This window comes from Chrysochloris asiatica, unplaced genomic scaffold, assembly GCF_000296735.1.
Source record: "Chrysochloris asiatica unplaced genomic scaffold, ChrAsi1.0 scaffold00169, whole genome shotgun sequence".
NCBI lineage: Eukaryota > Metazoa > Chordata > Mammalia > Afrosoricida > Chrysochloridae > Chrysochloris > Chrysochloris asiatica.
In genome coordinates this window covers 4,824,533-4,851,435 of record NW_006408687.1, presented here as the reverse complement: position 1 = coordinate 4,851,435, position 26,903 = coordinate 4,824,533, and the positions used below count along the sequence as shown (strand labels likewise).

Here is a 26,903-nt window from a genome sequence, read left to right as displayed (position 1 = left end):
AGTGGTTAAGAACATCAATATAATTTTTTTTTAATTGCACAAATAGGAGGTCTGAAAACAGAACCCACCCCCAAGCCCATATCCTCCATTTTGATATTAAAACTTACTTTCGTATAATGACCTGATCTTTGGAACGTAACTATATTGATAAGTGAGGAGAGGGTATAGTAATCTTCAGTTACTTACAGAGGAAAAGAAACCACTATCTTGAGAATTTTTCATTACTAATTCATTTTATTTACTATGTTAAAATGGAAGTCATGGTGGTGACTAATTACTGTTTGGTTTAAGGAAAGCTTTTTTCAATAGACTGCAAAATAAAATCCTAGCAATGTCAAGTATTAAGTAGTTTTCTTAATTACTAAAGATAAATGATAAAGATAATATATTTTCATTCTAAAGAATCACATAGCATATTAGTATGTGGAGGGCAAGGGCAACTACACTACTATAGCAGTGGGTAGAACAACTGTATTTATTCAAATTCTTATTCTCCCTGTCCTGGAGAGTTAATGTCCTGGAAATTAATGACATTATAGTTTTACTAAAGTAGGAACTTGAGTTGTCTAGCAGCAAGGATGGCATGCCCATACTGCAATAAAGCATTGCTGTTTCATTAACACTCTACAGGAAAGTGGGCCTTTAGTTATGTTTTTCTACATCTTACTGGGTAAATGTACACCTTGGGGTATGCTGCATAAACTGCAGCAGCACGGACTGGTACTGTCTTGGTTTCCTAGACAATCGCCTGCTCTGTGGGAAGAGAAGGAGGGAAGTACACAGCTATGAAACATACACCTTATCCTACTCCCTCTCATAAACTGACCTGAATTCAGATACTCAAAGAGAAAATGATATGTGGGGACACTGTAGATGATTTTAAAAACAAACAAAAAAAAACCCAAAGAAAAAATACCTTTCTGCTCAGAATATCATGTTCCCATCATTATAGTTATTTGTTAAAAAACATCCCCGCTATAGTATCTACTGCTTCTCTCCACAAAACTAATTCTGGTTATAATCAACTAATAAACATGTCCTCTTTCTTTCCTTTTCCATCTGCATCTTCTAGGATGTTCCAACATCCTTATTTCATGACACCAAAACAGACACTCAAATTTTTTTCCTTAAAAAGTTGCATCTAATACTTTACCTGTGAAAGGATGTTGGTGCACTGTTGCAGTAAAGAAACTGGAGGGTTGCCAATACTTGTAGCAAGTTGAACTCTGAGCAATTGTTCTTTCTGGGTAGCATTTTCTTGCAAAGCATGAGCAAGGGCCACAGCAGCACACCAGTTTGAAAGTGAATCAGTAGAAAATAGACCTCCACATAACAGCTGACCAGCTGAGACTGAATTACCTGTTGCTACAAAGATGACAGGCAGATAATAATATGTGTGAGTAGACAAAATTTTAAAATTGGTTTCTGTGACATAAATGGGATGATATACTACTAAATACTATCTAAAAGCCGTTAATTAATAGTAGTAAGTAACATTTTCAAAATAATAAGCTAGTTTTCCAAAACAAAATAAAAACTAGAGAAAGCTATGTTGGAAAAAAAAGTAGTAGAACAAAGATATATTAGAAGATACTTTAGGCATCAAACTGATGATTTATTGTTGTTGTTAAGTGCTGTCGAGTCGATTCCAACCCATAGCGACCCTGTATAGGGTTTCTGAGGAGTGACCAGTAAGTTTGAACCGCTGACCCTGCAGTTCAAACGGCTTTGCAGTCTGGTGCATTAAACCACAGCACCACACCAGGACTCCAAATTGATGATAGTAATACTTATAAAAAGTATTGGCTTGATTAAAAACTACATTTCAAAAGCCAATTCAAAGAAATGCCACAATTAAAATTATTCTACTGTTGTTGTTCTTAAGTGTCGTCAAGTTGGTTCTGACTCATAGCGACCCTGTATAGGGTTTCCCAGGAACGGCTGGTGAGCTTGAACTGCCAACCCTGTGGTGCAAAGCGACTTTGCAGTACAGCACATTAACCTGCAGTGCCACACCAGGACTCCATAATTACTATGGAGCTATTTTATGCCAAGCATTGGGGTAAGTGTTTTACATATTTAAGTACATTAATCTTTACACTATTCCTAAAAAGGTACCATTCTTAAATACAGACAAGTATCATTAACCCCATATAACTTGGATAAAGCTCAAGTTCAATAAATTGCCAAAAGTTATACGGCAAGAGAATCTGAAATTTTACAATGTAAATTCTGGTCTAACACCAAAGTCTGTACTCTAACTTTATCTTTAGGTTTCGAAACTCATCATTTTTTTCTAGTCATACAAAGTATTCTGTGCTAAAAAAACAGAAAAAAAGATTCATTTAAAAGCTTTAAAAACCAGCATTTACTTCTGAAAATAGAAATTTGAAGTAGATTATTTACCATCAATGGTGGAAGGTAGGAGTGTTGACACAATCTCTCCTTGTCCTTTTTGGTTCTTATACAAGAAGCACTGGAAACAATAGAGAACAGCACAGCGCAATACGAACGGCTGCCTTTCATTAACCATGGACATGAGAAGCACCACAATTGCTGGTCTATTGCATTCAAAAACAAAGAAATAAAACAAAACATTACAACTCACGTTAACAAAATCAACAGCTAGTCAATTTGGTCAGCTGAGGAGCCATAATCAGAACCAGTATTTTCATCTCCATGGCACAGAAGAGAAAACCACAGGTCAGGGGTATGAAGTGATGTGCTTACATAAGGCACAGAGTCAGGATATAGAAGAGATGATACCTGACCCTGAACACCTAAATTTCAAAGGTCACACGCGTTTGAAATATCAACATATTTATCTTGTCAGCTAATTTCCAGTTTAAAAGCAGAGAACTACTTAAAACAATAAGATGTATATAGGAGATATATCTAAGAAACCAAAGTAATTTTTAATTTCCTCGGAGAAATGTCACTTTTTTCCTTTTCCTACCTTGGTGGGTTTGAAGGCGCATTTACAGAAGCAAAATAGTCTTGATTTACTTGGCAACCTCGAATAACTTCTGATACAGTATTTATGGTCTGTTAAAGAAAAAAAAAGACCATTTAGAGAAATAACTTAAAGGAAAAACCCTATTTTCAGAAAAGGAAATGTTATATATCTTTCAGATTTTTGCTTTTAAATGACAAAATTCAGACACCAAAAAAATCAGTGACAGCATTAATTTTGCAACCCTTTCTCAACATAAAAATGTTATAAACATTAAAAGCAAGCTTCCAATGAAAATAGCACATGACCATATGCATTCATTTCTTCTCCCCATAAAAATTTATAAATAACAATAAAGACTTTCTTATTTTAATATTTTCCCATATGGAGAAAGGAAGAATTTTAACAAGTTATTAGACAGAAAACAGCTGACAGAGGTAATCTATTTATCAGAGTAGTAAAGAGAACAGTCTCCATGCCCATGGAAAAGAATGGGAAATGTCAGAGGCTCAAATGTCTAAGGACCAAGCATTAGGAAAGCTTTTGTTGTTGTTAAGAACCGTGGAGTTGGTTCTGACTCATAGTGACCCTGCACAAGGTTTCCAAGGCTACAAATCTTAACAGGAGCAAAAAAGCTTTATCTTTCTCCAGCGGAACAGCTGGTAGTTTTGAACTGCCAACCTTGAGGTTAGCAGCCTGATTTGTAGGGGGTCAATTAAAGTTAAAAATAGAAGAAATGTTTAAAAATTTATTCACAGATGATCTTAACTCTATCCCATTTCAGGTCTCTCTCCTAAACCACAGGAGACCACAGGTTTGTATTCTGGAGGAAATGAACAACAAAAACACCACACTTGAGCATACCAGACAGAGCAGAGCACTGTGATAAAGTGTGGGGTCAACAACAGGGAGATAATACAGAGTCTAAACTTGAGGTTCTCAGTCCCTTTTCCTGCATTTTTGGTAGGCAAAGCAATAGAGAGGTTTTCTCTGCAAAAATGAAATAACCCAGAGAAAACAACTGCCAACACAGATACTTGGTAGACTCAACTAAATACATAGCAGGTATGCATTCTATGAAGACTACCAGTCTATACAATCCCCTTTCTGCACTCAGTCCTTCTGTCATATATTAATGCCTTAATGAAATGTGAAATAATACTCAACAATAAGAGACATTTGAAGAAAAGCTTCTAACAAGGCAAAGATCAAATAAATCAAATATAGAGAAAAACAGAAACCCACAAGAAACAGAAAAGGCAAGGAGTAGATCTCAATAAACTAAAATTAATAATACTGTCAGAGAATTATGAGTATCTGTTTCTATTGAAATGAAAAACGGATGCTTTAAAATAAAAGCAAAGAACAGAGTCATACCAATTTAAAATGTAAAAAATAAAAAATTCTACTTAAGAATGAAAGTGAACTCTCTAAGAAAACAGAACAAAAGGGGAAACTAGGTCCAGAAAATTAAAAAATCTATGAAGAGAGCTTCAGAAAGAGAGTAGAAAAGATAAAACTCTTAATGAGTAGCAAAAATGTTCTCAGAACTGGAGCTCGAGCTTGAGAAGGTCCAGTGAGTTTCAAAACAACTGGAGAGAAAAACAAAATTCTAGTATATAGTCAGTAAATTTTAGAAAACTAGAAATGAAGAGACAATCCCAAAAGTTTCTAGCGATAAAAAGAAAGTTATGTAAAAAGGATTAAGATTCTAATGTATTCAGACTTCTTAATAACAACACTTGAACCATGTTTTGAAAGTGTAGTGTTAGTGATTTCCAGCCTTGAATTCCATACCTAGCCACAACTGAATTACTCCAAAGGCAGAGGAATGACAATTCCCAACATAGAAGGGATAAGATCAATTTCTATTCCCATTGACTCTTCTTCAGGAAATTTAATAAAATAAGGTAATGAGCCAAATGGGGTAAGGAGGAGATATGGGATACAGAAAACCAAAGAACTCAAGTTAAGAGAGAGGTAAAAAGAAATCCCAGGAGGATGGTAAATGAAAGTCGCAAAGCAAGAGCTAAGCATTTTTAGAACACTCAGTCCAGACTGGAGTAGAAAGATGAGGGCTTCTAGAAGGAGGTCTGGATAGAGAGAAGATGGGTTAAGCATATTACGGTACTGAGAATGCAACGAGACAAGAAAACCAGTCAAATGAAAAAAAGAACACAATTAAGAACCCAGGAAAAGCAAAGGGACATAAAGTTATCTATAAAAGACATCCACCACTCACTCGTCTGTCATTTTGTTGTACTGTGATGGCTTGTGATCCTGAAAACCATGCCACCAGTAATTTAATTACCAGCAGAGTCACCCATGGTGGACAGGTTTCAGATGAGCTTCCAGATGAAGACAGACAAGGAAGAATGAGTGACGAACTACTTCCGAATATTTAGTCACTGAAAACCTTATGAATAGCAGAAAAAGACTGTCAGATATAGTGCCAGAAAATGAGCCCTCAGGTTGGAAGGCACTCAAAATGCAATTGGGGAAAAGCTGCCGCCTCAAAGCAGAGTTGACCGTGATGATGCAAATGGAGTAAAGACAGTGGGAGTTAAAGCCTGTGGGACCTTCATTTGCTGGTGGGGCACAACTCAAAATAAAAACAGCTGTAAACATCCATTAAAAATAGGAACATGGAATGTACCAAGTATGAACAAAGAAAAATAGACATTGTCAAAAATGAAACACATAAACATCAATATCTTGGGCATTTGTTGTTGTTGTCAGGTGCCATCGAGTTGGAACCAACTCATAGCGACCCCATACACAACAGAACGAAACAATGTCCGATCCTGGGCCAACCTCACTACTGCTGCCACATTTGACGCCATTAATGATGCCACCTGGCCGATCCATCTCATTGGGGGTCGGTCTTCCTCTTTTTCTCTGACCCTCCACCTTACCCAGCCTGACATCCTTCTCCAGCAACTGTTCCCTCCTGACAATATGTCCAAAGTATGAGAGACGAAGCTTAGCCATCCTGGCCTCCAAGGAGCACTCTGGCTGCACTTCTTCCAAAACAGATCTATTGGTTCTTTGAGCAGTCCATGGCACTTTCAGTATTCTCCTCAAACACCACAACTCAAAGGCATCAATTCTTCCATGATCTTCCATATTCACTGTCCAGCTTTCGCATCCATATGAGGTTATTGAAAATACCATGGCCTGGGTCAGGCGCACCTTAGTCCTCAAGCTGACATCTTTGCTCTTCAACACTTTAAAAAGTTCCTGTGCAACAGATTTACCCAATGCAATACGTCGTCTGATCTCTTGACTACTGCGTCCGCAAGTGTTGATAGTTGATCCAAGAAGAATGAAGTCCTTGACAACTTCAATCTTTTCTCCGTTGATAAGAATGTTGTTTATTGGTCCATTGGTGAGGACTTTTGTTTTCCTGACATTGAGATGCACTCCATACCGAAAGCTGTGTTCTTTGATCTTCATCAGTAAATGTTTTAAGTCCTCTTCACTTTCAGCAAGCAAGGTTGTATCACTGGCATATCGCAGGTTGTTAATGAGTCTTCCTCCAATCCTGACGCCACGTTTTTCTTCATAGAACCCAGCTTCTCGTATTATTTGCTGATCAGGCAGTGTTTCTTTCTGTGGTGCATAGGTCCACTATGAATTAGTACTGACTTGATGGCACCTAACAACAACATAAAAGATGTAGCAAAATATACACCTTTAATTTTAATTTTAATAGGAATTCTAATAAAAATAATCCTAGAGGGACAGAAGGACGCAAAGTGAGATGGTTAAATCAGGAGAAAGAATGAAGTCATCATCTACTAAAGTGGAGAATAAATATTCATAATTGATAAATTAAGAACAACAGTAGAAGCTGTTCAGGAATGCCTTAATTTACCTCAGTTAGGATATCAGCAGGAACCCCAGTAGCCATTAGGATAGTGCAAAGCTGCTGCAATAACCCACACTGGAACATGGCCTTTTGGCAGCTACTGGTAGCACCCGGAGGGTTAGTTGGAGATACTAGTACTCGAACAAGCTGTAAGAGAAAGAAAGAAAAACTGTCTTTTAAAGATATGAAAAAGCTTCATGCAGATTTGACCTATGCAAACAAGAAAATTTTGTGATGGATTCCCTCACCTGCCAAGCTTGTTCCTGTTGTTTAGTGCCTTTGAGTCAATTCTGACTCATAGTGACCCTGTATAGGGTTTCCAAGGAGTGGCTTGTGAGCTTGAACTGCCGACTTTGAGGTTCAAACCAACTTTGTGATCCAGTGCATTAACCCACAGTGCTACACCAGGACTCCAAACCTAATCTAGACCCCAGCTGTTAGTAATCCCAATATGATAAAGTAGAACTGCTCCATAGGGTTTCCAAGTCTTTAAACTTTATGCAAGCCGTCTATTGCATCTTTCTATAAGTGGAACTGCTGACATTCTTGTTAGCAGCAAGCACTTAATCACTGCAATATCAGGGCTCTTAATAATAATTAAATCCCTAAGAGTATATTATCCTAAGGTTAGTCTGAACCTGAACATGAAAAAACAGAAGAAAATAACTCCAAATAACTGTGTTGTTGCCATGGAGTCGGTTCCGACTCGTAGAGACCCTGTATAGGGTTTCCAAGGAGCAGGAGGTGAGTTCGAACTGCCGACCTTATGGTTCAAACTGACCTTGCAGTGCAGCGCGTTATCCCATTGTGCCACACCAGGACTCCATAAATACCTGTGATTTGCATTTCAGAACTTTGTATATGATAAGTCTTACATATCAAAATATAATACTTTGTTAATGACAAGTGCTATGAAATGTTTTTTACAGTGGATACACAAAGTAATCTGTGATATTAACAGGCTAAGTGAAAGCAATTTTATTACTATAGTTGGTATATATAATAGTGACTTCACTATGAAAAGGGACCCTCTGTGAGAGGGAGAGCTAAACATAAAATAAACAGACATGAAGAGCAGCATTTTTACTGCTAATGAATAAAAATGGTGATTAATAGTCATGGAAATTTGGAGAAAACCACAACCAGTTAGGAAGGAGACTTCACATCAAGGATCAAGCCTATTCCCTCAGTACACAAAGTTGATAGCGGCAGGGAACTTAAGACACTGGCTACCTAAAATGGGACGGGCTATAAAGACACAAAGTGGCTGGCTTACAAGAGGGAATGTAGTTTCAGAGCAAGTAGGGGAAGGCAGAATCCCCACAGAATAGTTTTCATCTTATCTAGATGGGTCTGGTGAAAGGAGATGATGATAGGGATTCTTTTAATTCAATAGTAATTGTTGTCATGACTAACTGTGATTGTCACAACTGTAAAGGCAGAAGATGTTTAACAAAAAGGGTGGAGTATTTAATCTTACATTCCAGGAACAGAGGACCCTAGGAAAATCAGGAGAGAAGAGCATGAGTGGGAGGTGGGATCCTAACCAGAGATGCAGTGACCCTATATAAGGAAAGCAGAACTGCTCCATAGGGTTTTTGAGCCTGTAAATCTTTATGAAAGTAGACTGCCTCACCTTTCTCCTGTGGAGTGGCTGGTGGTTTAAACCACCAACCTTTTGGTTAGCAGTCCAATGCATAACCCACTGTGCCACCAAGACTCCTTTTCTTGAAATACAAGTAACCCTATACGAAGCTATACAGAAAGTATTCTACTAAGCTGAGAAACCTAAGAACAAAATTCCCTGCCATCAAATTGATTCCAACTCACAGTGTGACACTGTAAGACAGAGGAGAAACGTCTCATACAGTTTCCAAGGTTGTAAATCTTTACAAAAGCAGACTGAATAGATTGAGAAGCAGAAGATAATTTATGGTCTGTGAAGTCAAAAACACATCACCCATGCATGAGGTGGAAAATAGGTTAAGGTAAATTTAATTCAGTTTCTCTAAAGACTGCTGTTGCTGTTAAGTATGTCAAGTTGTTTTCAACACACAGTGGCCCTATATATATAGCCCTATATAGGGCTTCCAAGGAGCAGCTGGGGGTTTCAATCAAGCGGTACCACACCAGAACTCCCTTTGGTTCTTTAAATGTTACCTACTTTTAAAAAAGTAAAAGAATTGACTCTAACTTACTACAGAACCAATTCGTTTTTCACTTTTCTAAAATTAAATAATATAGAACAAATTCACTGTGTAAGTAAAATACGAAATATTTCCCTTTATAATACGCATTGGTGGTTATGTGCCATGGAGTCAGTTCCTACTCATAGTGACCCTGTACACGGTGTCCGAGGTTATAAATCTTTACGGGAGCAGAAAGTCTCAACTTTCTCCTGCAGAACAAACAGCTGGTAGTTTCAAACTGCTGACTTTGCTGTTCGCAGCCCAATTCGTAACCACTACTGTATTCTAAATTTGGGCAGGGAACAAGTGAGGGGGATAGTACTTTAAACAGTAAATAATTATCAGAATAATAATAGCACCCCCAAAACAATAAAGTAAGTTCCTCAGCCAGTTTCAATATTCATTTTTAGTTTGTGCCCATCCTCAGATTCCATTACTCTCTCTATCCATATCTTGAAAATTACTTTTCTAGAGGAATATCCTTTATGACACTTATTTCTAAACCATAGAAAAAATTTTAAAAAACTAATAAATGATAAGTAGAAGTAGAAATAATGATGCTGGAAATACAAATAGAAAGGACAGTGTGCATCTTTTTTTGTAAAATACTTTTGTAACAGTGTTCAGGTATATTCTAAATAGGTTAACCATGTAGTTTATCATCCAAAACTGGGCATTACTAAAATGAAAAGAGGTATTATTAGCAACTACAAAATGAGTACTGTCCTGACCAACTGACACACAATCAATCAACCCCAGGTAGGCAACTCTCAGGGCAAGAAACAAGTTCAGATTCTAATTACTAGAGGTTATCTGTGCAGTTTTAAGGTCCACAGCTTCAGAGGCACAGGCTCAATGTCAAAGACATTAAAGAGCCACAAGAATTACTAGAGTTCATTAAAAAATATGTATCAGAAAGCTAATTCAAATTTAAGGGACTCGAGAAAGGAAATTTTTTAATAAGTAAATAATATACTTCAAAAAACTTCGAATTTTTATCTGACACAGAAATTGTTTAGGATCCTATCATCCTTGATTCTAATGTTTCTATCACTGAGCTTTCACCATATAGCATACATAAAACTACATGTTGTTTTGTCCTGGTGTGCCGCTGTGGGTTAATGCACTGGACTGCAAGGTTGGTGGTTCAAGCTCACCAGCTGCTCCTCAGAAATCCCATCCAGGGTCACTATGAGTCGGAGTCGACTCAACAGCAGTTAACCAAAAACAGCAACTGTACTGAGAACTCAGTCTATTAATCTTCAGCCTAGCAAGGATATCATCATTCATTTCCTAGCATGCAGTGCCTGGCTCTCGATAAATGCTTATCTCATGAACTTATTTACTGAGCCTAATATTTGAAGTCATAAATAATATTAAATCTGTTAACTGAAGAAAGAAAACTTTAATGCAAACTTAATCAGGAAAAAATATGTCTGGATTTTAAAAAGATAATCTAGCAGGGTTAAGAGAGGGGCATATATGACTAAACAACTCTGCTAGAGAGAAATCATAACTGAAACTGAGTGCTAGATGAGTGAGCATGCATATCCGGGATGAGACATCGCTCACTGTGTACGACTGCAAATTAGCATATTATAAACTTTTGTAAGCCCAGCTGATGAAAGCAACTAAATATATTGGATTTATCAAACATGAGCAATTTTCTTTTACTTAAATGGATCATTGTCAAAGTTCCCATCACATTTATGGCTAAGTACAGTATACCTGCAGCATTAGATGTAAATTAGTCACTTTCTGTGCAGACCAGCCAGAATTTTCATCTCCAACTTCAAACCAAGGTTTCATACGTTGAATATATGAGCCTTCTTTAAAAAAATTCTGATTGGAATTGTTGTTTTTTAACAAGTTTTGAAGCAAAATCAAACAGTCTTCCACTACTATACCTGAGGGAAAAAAATGTAAAATGGAAGTGTTATGGTTGATAAAACTTAAAAGAAACTTCAGTCCCCAAGTCTTTTTTAAAAAGGAGGAGTCTCCATGATCGTAGGTACACCTTTATAGTATGTTAGGGTCAATAGCCTATTCTGACCCCTGACTGTCACTCCACAAATGAAAGGCCACTACTGGCATGTTTCTCCTCAAGCTCCCCTGAGGAAAACCAGTGATCTCTTCATTTCTATGTTCAGCTGCATACCTACAGCAGAAACTTACAAAATACTTTCTTTAAATTCCAGTATAAACATAGTTTCTTCAGAATTCCTAACCTGACCCAATGATTAGATTAGGATCACCAACCACATACTCTGAGAGCATCCTACTACTTTTATTGTTATTATTGGTGTAGGAAGGTAGGAAAATGACTAATTCTCTCGACTGCTAATTGAGGCTCCTCAGAAGAACATTCTGGCAATGAACGTTCGTAATATCAGCCAGTGAAAAACCTAGGGAGCACAGTTCTATTCTGACACGTGGATTTTCCATGAATCCTAGCACACTTCACAGCAATTGGATTTTTATATATTTATTTAGGTTTCTCTTCTTCATTAGATTATGATATATGAAAACAGAGATTTGTAAATACCATATTCACCTGTGTCCTCAAAAAGGAAAAGATTATGTATCAGTAACATACATAGTGTACAACTATTATATATTTGTTGAATGAGTGGATCATATCTTATTTGATCTCTAAAGCACTTGGCATTGTTGTGCCAATGTTTCTTCTTTAAAATTTCTTTTTTTGGTGGGCGGGGCTTTTAAAGCAGCACTACTCTATCTACTTCTTCAGTCTAAAACTGATCAAACATGCAATGAAGGTACATTGATAATTAATGGTGACTGAAATGTAAAAGTTGGAAATGAGGAGGAGACTCAGTAGTTGGAAAATATGGCCTCAGTGATAAAAATGATGCTGAAGATTACAGGATAGAATTTTGCAAGACCAACAATCTATGCACTATAAATAACTTAAACAACATACACATGAACCTAACCAAATGGAATACACAGAAGTCAAATTGACTACATCAGTGGGAAATGATAATGGAGAAGCTCAATAACATCAGCCAAAGTAAGGCCAGGGGCAGACTGTGGAATACTATCAATTGTTTATATGCAAGTTTAGGCTGAAGCCGAAGAAAATTAAAACAAGTTCAAGAGAGCCAAAACATGACCTTGAACATATCCCACCTGAATACAGAGATCATCTAAAGAACTGATTTGATGCATTAGACACTAAAGACAAAAGACAAAAAGAGCTGTGGATGACATAAAGAACATCATGCAGGAAGAAAACGAAAGTTTATTAAAAAGACAGAAAGACCAAAATGGGTATCTGAAGAGACTCTGAAACTTGCTCTTGAGCATAGAGAAGCTACAGCACATAGAAGAAATGAGGAAGTAAAAGAACTGAACAGAGAATTTCTAAGGGCAGTTTAAGAAGACCAAGTCAAGTATTATAATGAAATATGAAAAGACCAAGAGTAAGAAAACCAGAAGTGAAGAAGACACACAGCATTTCTCAAGCTCAAAGAATTGAAGAAAAAAATTCAAGCCTTGACTTGTAACACTGAAGGATTCTAGGGACAAAATATAGAATGATGCAGAAAGCATCAAAAAAAGTTGGAAGGAATATGCTGAGTCACTGTACCAAAAAGAAACAGGTGATGTTCAACCATTTCAAGAGGTAGCATATGATCAAGAGCCAACAATATTGAAGGAAGAAGTCCAGGCTGCACTGAAGGCATTGGCAAAACACAAGGCTCGAGGAAATGACAGAATACAAAATGAATTCTTTCAACAAACTGATACAGCACTGGAGATGCTCACTCATCTATTATAAGAAATTTGGATGACAGCTACCCAGCCAACTGATTGAAAGAGATCCTTATTTGTATCCACGCCAAAGAAAGGTTAACTCAAGCAGAATGTGGAAATCATCAAACAATGTCATTAGTATCACATGCAAGTAAACTTTTGCTCAAAATAATTTAAAAATGGTTGCAACCTATATCAACAGAGAACTGTCAGAAATTCAAGTCAGATTCAGAAGACAATGTGAAACTACAGATATCATTGCTAACGTCAGATGGATCTTGGATGAAAGCAGAGAATATCAGAAAAATATTTCTTGTTGTTTTAAGGTGCTGAGTTGGTACCAACTCATAGTGATCCTAAGCACAGATTTGCCTAATATGATACATTGTGTTTTTTTGACTGCTGCTTCCATGAGTGTTGATGGTTAATCTGAACAAAATGAAGTCTTTGACAGTTTCAATCTTTTCTCCTTTAATATGGATGTTGTTCACTGGTCCAGTATTGAGGCTGTGGTCTCTGATCTTCATCAGAAATATTTAAGTACTGCACCTATCAACATGGTTAGGTGTCAAAGGTTAGGTCACTATAAGAAAATTGACATTATGTGAAAATAGCAAATGGCATCAGATAACAAAATGGGGGATGACTATATCATTGTATAACTACCAAACTACATCATTACATAAATGAGACCCATGGTCTTATTAGATGTCATCCACTCAGTACCTACTCATAGTGACCCTATAGTTTTGCATAAACAGAATGAAGCACTGCCAGATCCAGTTCCAACCTCACAATCATTGCTATGCCTAAGCCCATCGCTGCTGCCACTGTGCCAATTCATCTTGTTGGAGTACTTCCTCTTCTTCTTCAACCCTCCAACCTATCATATTTGATAAAATGGAGGGACTGGTTCCTCCTGTAAACAGGTTCCAAGTATGAGAGTCGACGTTCAGCCATCCTGGTTTCTAGGGAGCATTCTGGTTGTACTTCTTCCAACACTGATTTGTTTGTACTGATGGCAGTCCGTGGTACTTTTAACATTCTCCTCCAACACCAGAGATCAAATGCATCAATACTTCTATGGTTTTCCTTATTCACTGTTCAACTTTTACATGTAGATGAGGTTACTGAAATTATCACTGCTTGGGTCAAGCACACTTCAGTTAGCATTCTCAAAGTGACATCTTCACTCTTCAACATTCTTAAGAAGTGTTGTGCAGCAGACTTGCCTAATGCAGTCAAGACATCATTTGATTTCTTGACTGCTGCTTTCACAAGTGTTGATGGTTGATTCACGCAAAATGAAGTCTTTGACAACTTCAATCTTTTCCCTATTTATCATGATGTTATTTATTGGTTCAGTTGTTAAGGATTTTTGTTTTGTTTATGTTGTGGTACAATCCATACATACTCAAGGCTGTGGTCTCTGATTTTCATCAGTAAGTATTTTTAAGTCCTCTTCACTTTCAGTAAGCAAGGCTGTATCATCTGTATATAGCAGGTTGTTAATCAGTCTTCCTCCAATCTTCATGCCACGGTTTTCTTCATATAATACAGCTTCTCAGATTACTTGCTCACCATACAGACTAAATAGCTATGGTGAAAGTATATAACCCTGTTGCACACCTTTCTTAATTTTAAACCATTCAGTGTTCACTTGCTCTGCTCTAACAACTGCCTCTTGTTTTATGTACAGGCTTTTCATGAGCACAATTAGGTATTCTGGAATACTCATATTTCACAATGTTTTCAATAACTTGTTATGAGCCACACAATCAAAAGCCTTGTATAGTCAATAAAGCACATGTAAACATCTTTCTGGTATTCTCTGCTTTCAGCCAAGAACCATCTAATGTCAGCAATGACATCCCTCATTCTGCGTCTCTTCTGAATCCAGCTTGAGTCTCTGGAAGTTCTCTGCCAATGTAGGGTTGTAGCCATTTTTTAATTATCTTTAGCAAAATTTTGCTTGCATGTGATACTAATGATATTGTCTGGTTATTTCTGCATTCACTGGGATCACCTCTCTTTAGAATGGGCACAAATATGGATGTCTTCCAGTCAGTTAGCCAGGTAGTTGTCTTCAAAATTTCTTGGCATAGATTAGTGAGTGCCTCCAGTGCTGCATCAGTTTGTTGAAAGATTTCTATTTGTATTCCATCAATTCCCAGAGCGTTGTTCTTTGACAATTGCTTCAATGGACCTTGGACTTTTCCTTCAATATCATTGGCTCTTGAACATATGCTACCTCTTGAAATGACTGAACAGCAACCATTTCTTTTTGGTACAGTGACTCTGCGTATTCCTTCCATCTTCTTTCAATGTTTTCTGCATCACTCAATTTTTTCCCCATAAAATCCTTCAATATTCCAAGTCAAGGCTTGAATTTTTTTTCAGTTCCCTCAGTTTGAGGAATGCTGAGTGTGTTCTTCCATTTTCATTTTCTAACTCCAGGTCTTTGCACATTTCATAATAACATTTCACTTTGTCCTCTTCAAGCTGTCCTTCAAAAGTTTTCTATTTCATTCTTTAACTGAGGGAAGCACTTAACCCTCAGTGCTTGGCAAAGCCGCACTGGGGGGAGAGACATTATGCACAGCATGTGAAAAAGCTGACTCCTATCTTCCCTTCAAGTTAGCCCTGAATTTACTTGCAAAAATATATATAATATGGCAATATTCTCAGCTTTCACTATGAGTTTTACAAACCTTAGGAAAAACTAGCTTAGCAGCAATTGCTTTCAGCCTTGGTGGACTGAATACAAAGAGAAATTTATTAATTACTCCCTTTCCTTAGAAAACCTAAGTAACTGCATTTGTAAGGCCACAAAAACAGATAGCTTATTAGAGTCAAGCTGACCTACCCCAACAGACCTCACCACAATTAGTCACAAGCTAGAATTCACAAACCCCTACATACAAGCACCTGCATAAACAAGCAGAAAATAATGAACTTAAATGAAAGATAGTTTTGATTCAATAATCTATACTTCCTGTAGCAATTAGCCAATTTGGGCTTTATGCCATATAACTTCCAAGCAATTTAATGAATACTTTAGAAAAATAAATAAGTAGATGTTAGTTTTACCTTTATTATAAAATTAATAATACATTATGTAGGATAGAAAGTTGATAATTAGTAAGAATAATGAGATAGTGCAAGCATTAATAATTAGCAGAAACTTATGTTACTAAGAAAGTGTAATCAGTAGTCTGATAAATAGTAATGGTTTGTGTACGGTTTGACTTAATCTTTAAGTGGACACAAGAAGAAACCGTTTATCACATGCTGAAGAAAGAGATGAAGGTCAGCTGAACATCATAGAAATATTTTTGTCAAAGCTGTCTAATGACCAGGTGCAAGAATGTTGTGATTAACTGTGTAATAATTCAAGAAAAGATCAAAGTGTTAGTTCATTATGTACTGTGTAGTTTTAAGTATAAAAAATAAAGACTTGCTGAGCTGGGCTGGCAGAAGCAGCAGAAGGAGGTAGAAGCAGAAGGAAGAGCAAGGTGGCAGAAGAAGAAAAGAGCAGGAGAGAGGAAACAGAGGAGACAGCAGACAGAGAGGAAAGCAGGGAGCAGGAGTGGAGGCAGAAAGAGGTAGAGGAAGATAGAAGGCGAAAGGGCAGTAGCGGCAGAAGAAGCAGAGAGCAGGAGGGAGAAGGGAGAGGGCAGACAGCAGAGAGCAGAGGGCAGACAGCAAAGAGAACAGGAAGCAGAAGCTAGAGAGCATAGTCGGACAGCACAGCAAGTTGAAAAGCCTCTCGAGTTGTATTCATTCATTTCTTCACCCGACGATTTCGTGTATCCACTCGTGTCCCACGACCCTCGCGGGAGAGGCAGGCACTCCCCCGCATTTTACTTCATTTTTTCCATTTGCTTCAGCATCTCTACGTTGGAGAGCAAACTTCAGAATCTCTTCTGACATCCATTTTGGTCTTTTCTTTCTTTTGTGTATTCCTAATGATCTTTTGCTTGTTTCCTGTAAAATGTTCTTGATGTCATCCCATAATTCTTCTGGTCTTCTGTCTTTAGTGTCCAATGCATTAAATCTGTTCTTGAGATGGTCTCTAATTCAGGTGGGATATATTAAAGATCATATTTTAGCTCTTTTGGACTTGTTTTCATTTTCTTCAGCTTCAACCTGAACTTGCATATACCAATTAAAGGTCTGTTCCAAAGTCTGCCCTGGCCTTGTTTTGGCTGATGATATGGAGCTTTTCCACCATTTCTTTCCACAGATGCAGTCAATGGATTTCTGTATATTCCATTTGGTGAGGTCTATGTTCATAGTTGCCTCTTATGTTGCTTAAAAAGGTATTTGCAATGAGCAAGTCACTGGTCTTCCAAAATTCTATCATGCAATCTCCAACATCGTTTTTATCACCAAAGTCATATTTTCCAATGACTAAGCTTTCCTTTTTGTTTCCAACCTTTGCATTCCAATTGCCTGTAATTACCAATGCAGCTTGATTGCATGTATGATCAATTTCAGACTGAAGAAGTTGGAAGAATACTTCAATTTCATCATCACTGGCCTTAGTGGTAAGTACATGAATTTGAATAATCATGGTTATTAACTGGTCTTCCTTGTAGGCATATGGATATTAAGATATCACAGACAGTGTTGTACTTCAAGACACATCTTGATATGTTCTTTTTGATGATGAATGCGATGCCATTCTTTCTCAGTTTGTCATTCCTGGTAAACAATGTGAGTACCAGATTCAAAATGGCCAATACCAGCCCATTTCAGTTTACTAAAGCCTAGCATATCGATGTTGATGTGTTCCATTTAATTTTTGACACTTCCTATTTTCCTATATTCATACTTTATACATTTCATGTTCCATTTATTAATGGATGTTTGCAGCTGTGTCTCTTCATTTTAATTTGTGTCCCATGAGCAAATGAAAGTCCTGAAGGCTTTTACTCCATTCGTATCATCACAATCAACTCTACTTTGAGGAGGCAGCTCTTCCCCAGTCATATTTTGATTGTCTCCAACCTGAGGGGCTCATCTGCTAGCAGTATGATAATATTCTGTTGCTCTTCATCATGTTCTGATATTCAATATTCTGGTGCTAATAGTGTTCCACTGGTATTTTTAAGGTTTTCAGTGACTAAATATCTGGAAGTAGTCCATCTCTCCTATTTCCTAGTCTGTGTTTGTCTGGAAGTTCAGATGAAACCTACCTACTGTGGATGATCCTGCTGGTATTTAAAATACCTGCGGTGTACGTTCCAGAATCACAGCAACATGCAAGCCACCAGAGTATGATAAACTGACAGACAAGTGGTGGCAATAACCAGTAGAGTAAAAAATAAAGACTTATAATATAGGAATTACCAGAGACTATGAAATATTATGTTATCAATGTTCACAGAAATAAAAGACAAGTCGAAAATAATAGGAAGGAACAAGAATTATGAATAACTGCATAGCAGGTTTGCCAAAAAACTAAACAGAACTTCTAAGAAAGGAAAATAAAGAACTCAGTTTCTGATTGATTTACTAGCAGATCAAGAATAAGTGAAGAGAGAACAGGTGAATTCAAAAACAGGTAAGAAGAAATAATCTAGAAGGTAGTCCAGTAAGACAAAAAGTGGGATAGCAGAGTAAAAAGTCAAATCAGATGATAAAACTTTTGACTGGATCTGAGGAGTTCAGAAAGGATTGGATCAGAGAAGACAGAAATGTGGCAGAAGTAATATCTGAGGAGATGCAGTTGAGACTTCCCAGAACTGATGGAAACACCACCCTAGATTTCAGAAGGCTGACACTTCAACACACCATAGTAAATAAAAGAAAAATTATGAAGTATGAAGCTCCATTTTTTCATCTGATTGCATTTTCTAGGAATTAGACATTTATTAACTATAAAACAATCTCTTTAAATCAGATTTTTAATACTGTACCTCCATCACTGTTCCCCTCTTCTGTAATAATGTCTAGTAGTCTCTCGAAAGCATTTTCAAAAGCAACAATTTTCTGGATCGCTCCATTGCTTCTTGTTAGTGCCTGAAGTAATAAGACACCCTTGTGGAGAAGAAAATCAATGTTTAGTGGACTATAGCCTTTATAAGGCATTTTTTCAATTACTTAAAAAAAGATACAGAATTTTAGAACAAGCAGGACTTTCAGAAGCCCACCCATGGTTAAAGAACACAACCTAAATAAGAATTCATGTCTAACAATTCCTAACTCAGTTCCTTTTCCACTGTGCAGCAAAAATATATAATACTTTTTTCATATTTTTCACTTACTAGATAGTTTTCATTATGGTATGAAGCATGTTACTTACTGTATGTACTTTACAACAGCAATAATGGACAAGTTATGAATTCAGTAAGATAAATTAAAAAACAAAACATCATATTCAAGTAAAAAAAGTTAAGTATTCTAGAAAATATATGCCTCCAACTAGGGGTAGTTAAAAATCCCAACGAGGCAAATTAGTTACTGGCTGTTAGCACAGGGTAGAAAACTGCCTATAGCCTTACTGAACTTATACCACTACTCTCCTGTCAAGTCTCTTTCAACAGCTACTAGATTAAGTGAGAAATGCAAAAGTGGTTATTTTTATAAGTCACATTCTCTCGATTAATCCTGCCAATTTGAGTTTAATTGCTAACAAAGAGAGCAGCAAGGTTGAGAGAACATTAAGCTCTGAGTTAAAACCAAACCTAATGGCACTGAGTTGATTCCAAGTCATCAACCATGTAAAGACAGAGCAGAACGGTCTCCTAAGGTTCTCAAGGCACACTATCCTTCTTCCCAAGACGCTGGTGTGTTTGAACTGCCAAGCTTTCAGTTAGCAGCTGCCAAGTTTTAGTCTGTACCATCAGGGCTCTTTCTGAGTAAGACAAAGTGGGTTTAATAACCCATTGCCGTACTTATTAGCTATGTGACTTTAACCAACTTTAATAAATTCTGAGTCTCAGTATAAAACAAACTTACTGCCATCGAAGTTGATTCTGACTTACAGTGACCCGGTATAGGGTTTTTGAGGCTGTAAATCTTTATGGAAGAAGAGCCTCATCATTCAATTGCAGAGTTAGCAGTCCAGTGCTTATCCTACAGAGCCACCAGGGCTCCCAAGTCTTGGTATGTTGTTGTTTACTGCCATCAAGTCAGTTCTGACTCATAGAGACTCTGTATAGGGTTTCCAAGGAGCAACTGGTGGGTTTGAACTTCTGACTTTGTTGCTCAAACTGACCTTGTGGTTTAGTGTTTATCCTACAGCACCACACCAGGACTCCAAGTCTCAGTATACACATGTGTAAACCAAGAAAAATAAAATATCTATGTCACAGAAACTTCATGAGGACTAAAAGAGAGAAACATAAAAATACCTTCTATAGGACCTACAATATTTTAAGTTCTCAGTAACTGTTGATTCCCCACTCCCTTATTTTTCCAAGTGACTATTAAGAGATTTCCTGCTCTTATCAAACACATCCACTAAAATCCTATTAAGAACAAAAGTATATTTGTTGGTCAGTGAAAATAAATGGGGATCTATTCCTTACTTTAAAATTTGGTAATCAAAAGGATTTCTTTCTCCTGCCTTTCATTGTGGGCTGTACTTTAAAGAGTAGCACGGGTTGATAAAGCAATGCTCTTCTTTACAGACGATTATAGCTTAATAAATATGGGAATGACAAAATCATAGAAATCACCACTTTGAAATTCCTAACAAAATAACTGCTCTTACAATGCTCATTAATGGATGAAACAATTAGACAAAAGATTGACAGTTTCACAATGGAGGAATCTAGCTATCACCACCTGAATCGATCCCACTGATCATGAAAAATGAGACAACCAGATTCCATTATATCTCTTGTTACTATAGCCAGAAACATCACCATAGAAAGCTTGTAAGTCCGTCTTCTGCCTATAACTGATTGGAATACCTAAAATGGGGCTACAATGTGCCCAGTGAAGGAGGCTTCCTGTGGAGCCTCTGCATTACATAAGACTATAGGTGGAAGTCTGAACCACATCCAGATCTCCAGAGATGGGAAATTTCCACTTGAAATGACAAGCAGACCAGCCTGGAGCAGCTAGAAGAACAGAGATACTTCTTGAAAGAAAGACCTATAGAGAAAATACAAAACAATAGAGGTAGACGGACTGTTACTACAAGAACAAGCAAGTTGCTTGCCCAGGAGACATCAAGGCAAGTGGTCAGGTCCCCTCAGTGCAAACCCTCTTCCAAGACTAAGACTCAATGGAAATACACGCTCTAATTAGTGACCATGCTCATCACCCATAAGGGGAAGTGAGGGAAAAACTGCAATGAAGCGGTGAGCTAAGCCATACAATGTTCAATAGACTCCTGTGAACCCGGGTGGAGACCTGGTCGGCCCAGAGTCATTGACACAGCCACAGAGGACTAGAGTGGAGAGTGAAGCATCCAGCTGATAATAAGAAAGGGGATATGCAAAAGAACACCCACACTTGCAGATAATACCCACTTGACTTGGCTTCAATGACTGGATGATCAGAGCTCAACCAGAAGAAAGAAAGAAGAGGAAAAAAAGCGTAATCTGATACAATTTGATGAACTTGACCTACACCTATGGATGCAGTAGCTCAAAAGTGGAAACAAATCCTTACTATACACACAGAGTAGACAGGGATGGGCAACTTGGACATTGGGTACCCAAAATGGGGGCGGGGGGACTACAAAGGCAAGAAGTGACTGGCTTACAAGCGTTCAAGAGGGAACCTAGATATAGAGGGCGTGAGTAGTATCCAATCTGTCTAGGCAGGGCTGATGAAATGAAATGCAGATAGGTCTCTTGTGATACAATAATGAATAATTGTTATCAGGACTGATTGTGAGGGTTGGAAATGTAAAGGTAGACGTTTTACAGTAAGGAGGGGAGTGATTAACTTTTCAGTTTAGGAGCAGAGGTTCCCTAGGACCATCAATGGAGAAGAGTGGAGAGCGGGATCCTACCCAGAGAAACAGTGATGCCTGAGATGGAGGCAGAGACGATGATGTGGAGAGATGGAGCAGCTGGAGGCTTGAGACCCAGAAAGGGAGAGGGGCTGTATGTTGGCGACTTGGGAGGGGGGGCGGGGGGGGCAGGCTTGCAGGGCATACCCTTTGGTTGGTTGATGATGCATGGAGGGGCTTGTAACCATGGCAATGAAATAATATATGTTAGAATACATGTAAAACTAATGTTCTCCAATGTAAACTATCACATAATTCACAATAAAACATTTATTTAAAAAAAAAAAGTAAACAGTGAGAAGGGCGGGTTGATGGTGGACAGGTTAGAGGTGTAGTGAAGTTCACTGTCAGCAATACCACAGACTTCCAGGTGACGCAGGTTTGGGACAGAGCTCCAAAAGTCTGAACCACATAGGTAGGAATACTTAAAAAGTTTTAAGGCTTATAGCTAGAGAACTTGTGCAGAAGTAAGAAATCTCATACTTTAGAATCTGCTGGGCTCAATGGCCTAGAGTTGACAACTTGGGCAAGACCAAAAGGCAAGAACTAGTTGGGGAGCAAGCCACCAAGGAATAACGCTACAGGAACCTTGGAGCAAAAGTGGACAATATACTTTGTAGGTTTTGTTTTGTTCTGAATTTTTTTTTTTTTGGTATCTGTTCACTGGCCCCCTCACTGTTTGCGCACCTCCATTCTGGTGACTAGAGGCGGTACATGAGCAAGTGTACACCCTCCATCCCCACCACTGGTGGGTTCTTCTGCAACGCATGTGCACAGATACTCTCAGCATTTAAAAAGACCAGCAGCCCAAGAGCTGGCCCTGAATTGTTTGCTAAGAGGGAAAAGGCCAGAACAAAAATTAAATCCTGAGGTACAGAATAACAACTAACAGTGGCATCTTGAAATTTATCAGGCAGCCTTGAAAGCAAGAAGTTGAAAGAGGACATTAAAATCATACTCATATTAGGATACAGATTTTTTTTTCTTCTCTCCTTCCTCTCCCTTTCCTGTGATTATAGACTACAGTATCCAATCTATTTTTGTTGTTGTTGTTGTTTTGGTGGCTTTTTATTTTGTTTTGTTTTCTTGCTGTTGATGTTTTCCTGTTCCCCCTTTAACCTTTGGGAGACCTCTCTCTCCCTATTTTACCCAAGAAGAGACAGAAACTGCTACCATATAATCAAACTACAATCACACTTTATGAAACACCAAAATCCAGGCAAGAACCAATACCAACTGCCATATACCAGGGAGTCAGGCAATACCTGTGAAAGTTACTCAGAGTTAAGCCATAAGAAAAGTGAAAAGGGGAGCCCATATTTTCATCACATCTACCTGGAGGCAATCAGAAAGCACAAAAAATACCAAAACACACACTCAATTAAGTATTAAGGCCACAGATAAACACTAAACATGTCCAAAAAGCAAAAGCAGATGACCATATCAGCACATGTCCAGAAACAAGATAAAATATGAGACAAATGACCTAGAGGTAGACCATGACTACATTCTGGAAGGAAGGCAGTCCTTGGAAATGCCTGAGAAGGAATTCAGAAAAATTATAAAATGTTTAAAAATACTTTACAATGGAGTTGAGAAAAACAAGGATGAAGCCAAGAAAGCACTACAGGAACAATAAAATAAGATAGATACAGCATTGGAAACAATTCAAAAGCTACAGAAAGAGGTCCAAATGATCAATAATAGACTATCAGAAATAGACAATACAATAAATAGGCAAAGGAGTAGAATAGAAGAGATGGAAGGCAGAACTAGTGATCTGGAAGACAAATATCTCAATACCACTAAGACAGAAGAGCAAGCAAAAAAAAAAATAAATAAATAAAAAATCTGAAGAATGTCTAAGATTCATGTCGGACAACATGAAGAGGAATAACTTAATAATTATCGGCATTCCAAGAATCATACATATCAACAGAGTAAATAGTTGATGAACTGCTAGAAGAAAATTTCTCTAACATCTTGAAAACAGAAAAGATAAACATTCAAGAAGCTCAATGAACCCCAGGAAGGACAGACCCCAAAAGAAAATCACCGAGACATTATCATAATCAAGCTCTCCAAAATCAAAGATAAGGAGACAATTCTGAAAGCAACTAGGGAAAAGAAAAGCGTTACATACGAAGGCAAGCAAGTCAGACTAAGCTCGGATCTCTCAGCAGAAACCATGAAAGCAAGAATGCAATGGGGAGACATATATAAAACCCTGAAAGAAAAAAACTGTCAACAAGAATCCTTTATCCAGCAAAGCTATCAATCGCTTATGACGGTGTACTCAAAACATTCCAGGATAAACAGATGTTAAGGGATTTTTCCAAAGCCAAACCTCTGCTATAAAACATCCTAAAAGGAATTCTGTGCACTTGGAACCAACAAGAACAGACAAAAACCAGAGATTGACATATGTGGCAGCACCTCCCAGAACTAAATTGATAGAAGGAAGAGTTGAGAACAGAACAAAACTATAAGAAAAACCTCAGAGAACCTGGAAGGTCACTCTATGATAAAAACAATTACAATATGAAAGAAGGTAAACACGTAGTAACAGAGATCCAGATGGTGAGAAGGTCAGGTAGATTACAGGATAAAATAGACTGCACTAAATGGAGGGAAAAGTTAATGGAATATAAGGTAACCTCAAAGAAAATTAACACTTCACAACATACCAAGAAAATGAAAATCCAAGAAGAATATGGGAACATTAAAACTATGAGAAAACTCAAAAGAAAGAACACAAAAACCATGAACTCAACACAGGAAGACACACATGACAAAGAAAACAGCAACACCAAAAAATTAAAAGAAAAAATAATGGCAGCAATTAATCCATACCTATCAATAATTACACTGAATGTAAATGGATCAAATGCACTAGTTAGGAGATGGAGGGTGGCAAAATGGATAAGAAAATAAGATCCTTCAATATGCTGTCTGCAAGACATACATCTTACACACAGAGACAAAAACAGATTAAAAGTTAAAGGATGGAAAAAAATATACCAAGCTAATTGCAATAAAAAACAAACAGGAGTGGCAGTACTAATCTCTGATAAAATAAAACTTTAAGGCAAAAACCAGCATAACAGCTAAAGATGGAAATTATCTCATGATTAAAGGGACAATTGTACAAGATGAAATAACCATAATAATTATCTATGCTCCCAATGAAAGAGCTCCAAAATATATAGAGCAAATTCTAATATATTTGAAGAAAGAAATAGACGATTCCAATAATCGTGGATGATTTTAATACACCATTTTCAAAAATAGATAGAACAACCAGAAAGAAACTGGACAAAGACACAGAAGAACAAAACAACACAATCAGCCAACTGGACCTCATAGATGTATACAGAGCATTCAACCCAACAACTGCACAATACACATTCTTTTACAGTACATATGGAACATGCTCCAGAATAGACCATGTGTTAGGCCACAAAACAAACCTCCATAAGTTTACAAATATCAAAATACTACAAAGAAGCATCTTCTCACACCACAATGGTATCAAATTAGAAATCAACAATAGAAAGACAAAGGAAATCAAGTCAAATACATGGAAACTGAATAATGCCTTGCTGAAAAGTGACTGGGTAGTAAAAGAAATTAAATGTGAACCCACAAAGTTCCTAGAAACAAACGAGAATGAAAACACAGCATACCAAAATCTTTGGGGCACACAAAAGCACTGCTGAGAAGACAATTTATTGCAATAAATGCATACATCCAAAAAGAAGAAAGAACCAAAATTAACACAGCATCTACAACAATTAGAAACAGACCAACAGAGGGAACCTACAGCCAGCAAAAGAAAAGAGATAATAAAGATTAGAGCCGAAATAAATGAGATAGAAAACAGAAAAACTACAGAAAGAATCAACAAGACAAGAAGCTGGTTCTTGAAAGGATTAACAAAACTGATAGACAAAAGAAAAGAGGGAGAAGACACAATAACACGCATTAGAAACCACATAGGGGATGTCACAACAGAACCAAAGGAAATCAAAAGGATAATAACAGAATACCATGAAAACTTGGACTCCAACAAATTTGAAAACTTAGAAGAGATGGATACATTTTTAGAAAAACACCACCAACCTAAATTTACACAAAGTGAAGTAAAAAACCTGAACAGACCCTTAACAAAAGAAGAAATTGATCAGGTCATCAAAAGACTTCCAGCCAAAAGAAGTCCAGACCCAGATGGCTTCCCTGATGAGTTCTACCAAACATTCGGGGAAGAGCTGTCACCAATTCTACTCTAATTATTCCAGAATATAGAGGAGGATGGAAATCCTTCTAATACATTTTATGAAGCAACCATAACCCTCATACCAAAACCAGGGAAGGATGTCACTAAGAAAGAAAATTATAGACCAATATTCCTCGTGAACATAGATGCAAAATTCTCAACAAAATCCCAGCCAACAGAATCCTGCAGCACATCAAAAAGATAATATGTCATGATCAAGTGGGATTCCTATCAGGGATGCAATGATGGTTCAACATTAGAAACACGATCAATGAAATCCACCATATAAATAAGAAAAAAGAAAAGAACCACATGATCATATCACTTGATGAAGAAAAGGCATTTGACAAAATGCAGTATCATTCTGATAAAATCACTCAACAAAGTAGGAATTGAAGGGAAATTCCTCAACATAATTAAGAGCATATATACAAAACCAATAGGCTACATTACTCTCAATGGAGAGAAACTGAAAGCCTTCCCTCTGAGAACAGGAACCAGACTAGGATTCCCTTTGTCACCACTCCTATTCAATACTGTGCTTGAAGTTTTAGCAAGAGCTCTCTTGCTAGACAGGGAAATTAAAGGTATCCACATTGTCAAAGAGGAAGTAAAAACTCTCTCTTATGTGCAGACAATATGATCCTATACATAAAAAACCTCCAAGACTCAGTAAAAAGGCTACTAGACCTCATTGGAAGATTCAGTAAAGTGGCAGGATATAAGATGAACTTAGAAAAAGCAGTTGGATTCCGCTATACCAAAAACGACAGTGCTGAAAAGGACATTAGGAAAACAAAATCATTTACAATAGCTGCCCAAAGGATTAAATATCTAGGAATAAATGTAACCAGAGA

General features: G+C 37.4%; 1 protein-coding gene across 1 annotated transcript in view; it reads right to left on the bottom strand.

Moving 5' to 3' along the window:
- Positions 1–26,903, bottom strand: part of USO1 (USO1 vesicle transport factor) — a 127,956-nt gene that overhangs the window by 38,457 nt on the left and 62,596 nt on the right. The window contains exons 8-13 of the mRNA XM_006871572.1: positions 18,718–18,838; positions 10,742–10,920; positions 6,831–6,971; positions 2,957–3,045; positions 2,407–2,561; positions 1,154–1,365 (exon numbers count right to left, since the gene is read on the bottom strand). Coding sequence (XP_006871634.1) covers positions 1,154–1,365; positions 2,407–2,561; positions 2,957–3,045; positions 6,831–6,971; positions 10,742–10,920; positions 18,718–18,838 — 897 coding nt within the window. The remainder of the gene's footprint in view (positions 1–1,153; positions 1,366–2,406; positions 2,562–2,956; positions 3,046–6,830; positions 6,972–10,741; positions 10,921–18,717; positions 18,839–26,903) is intronic.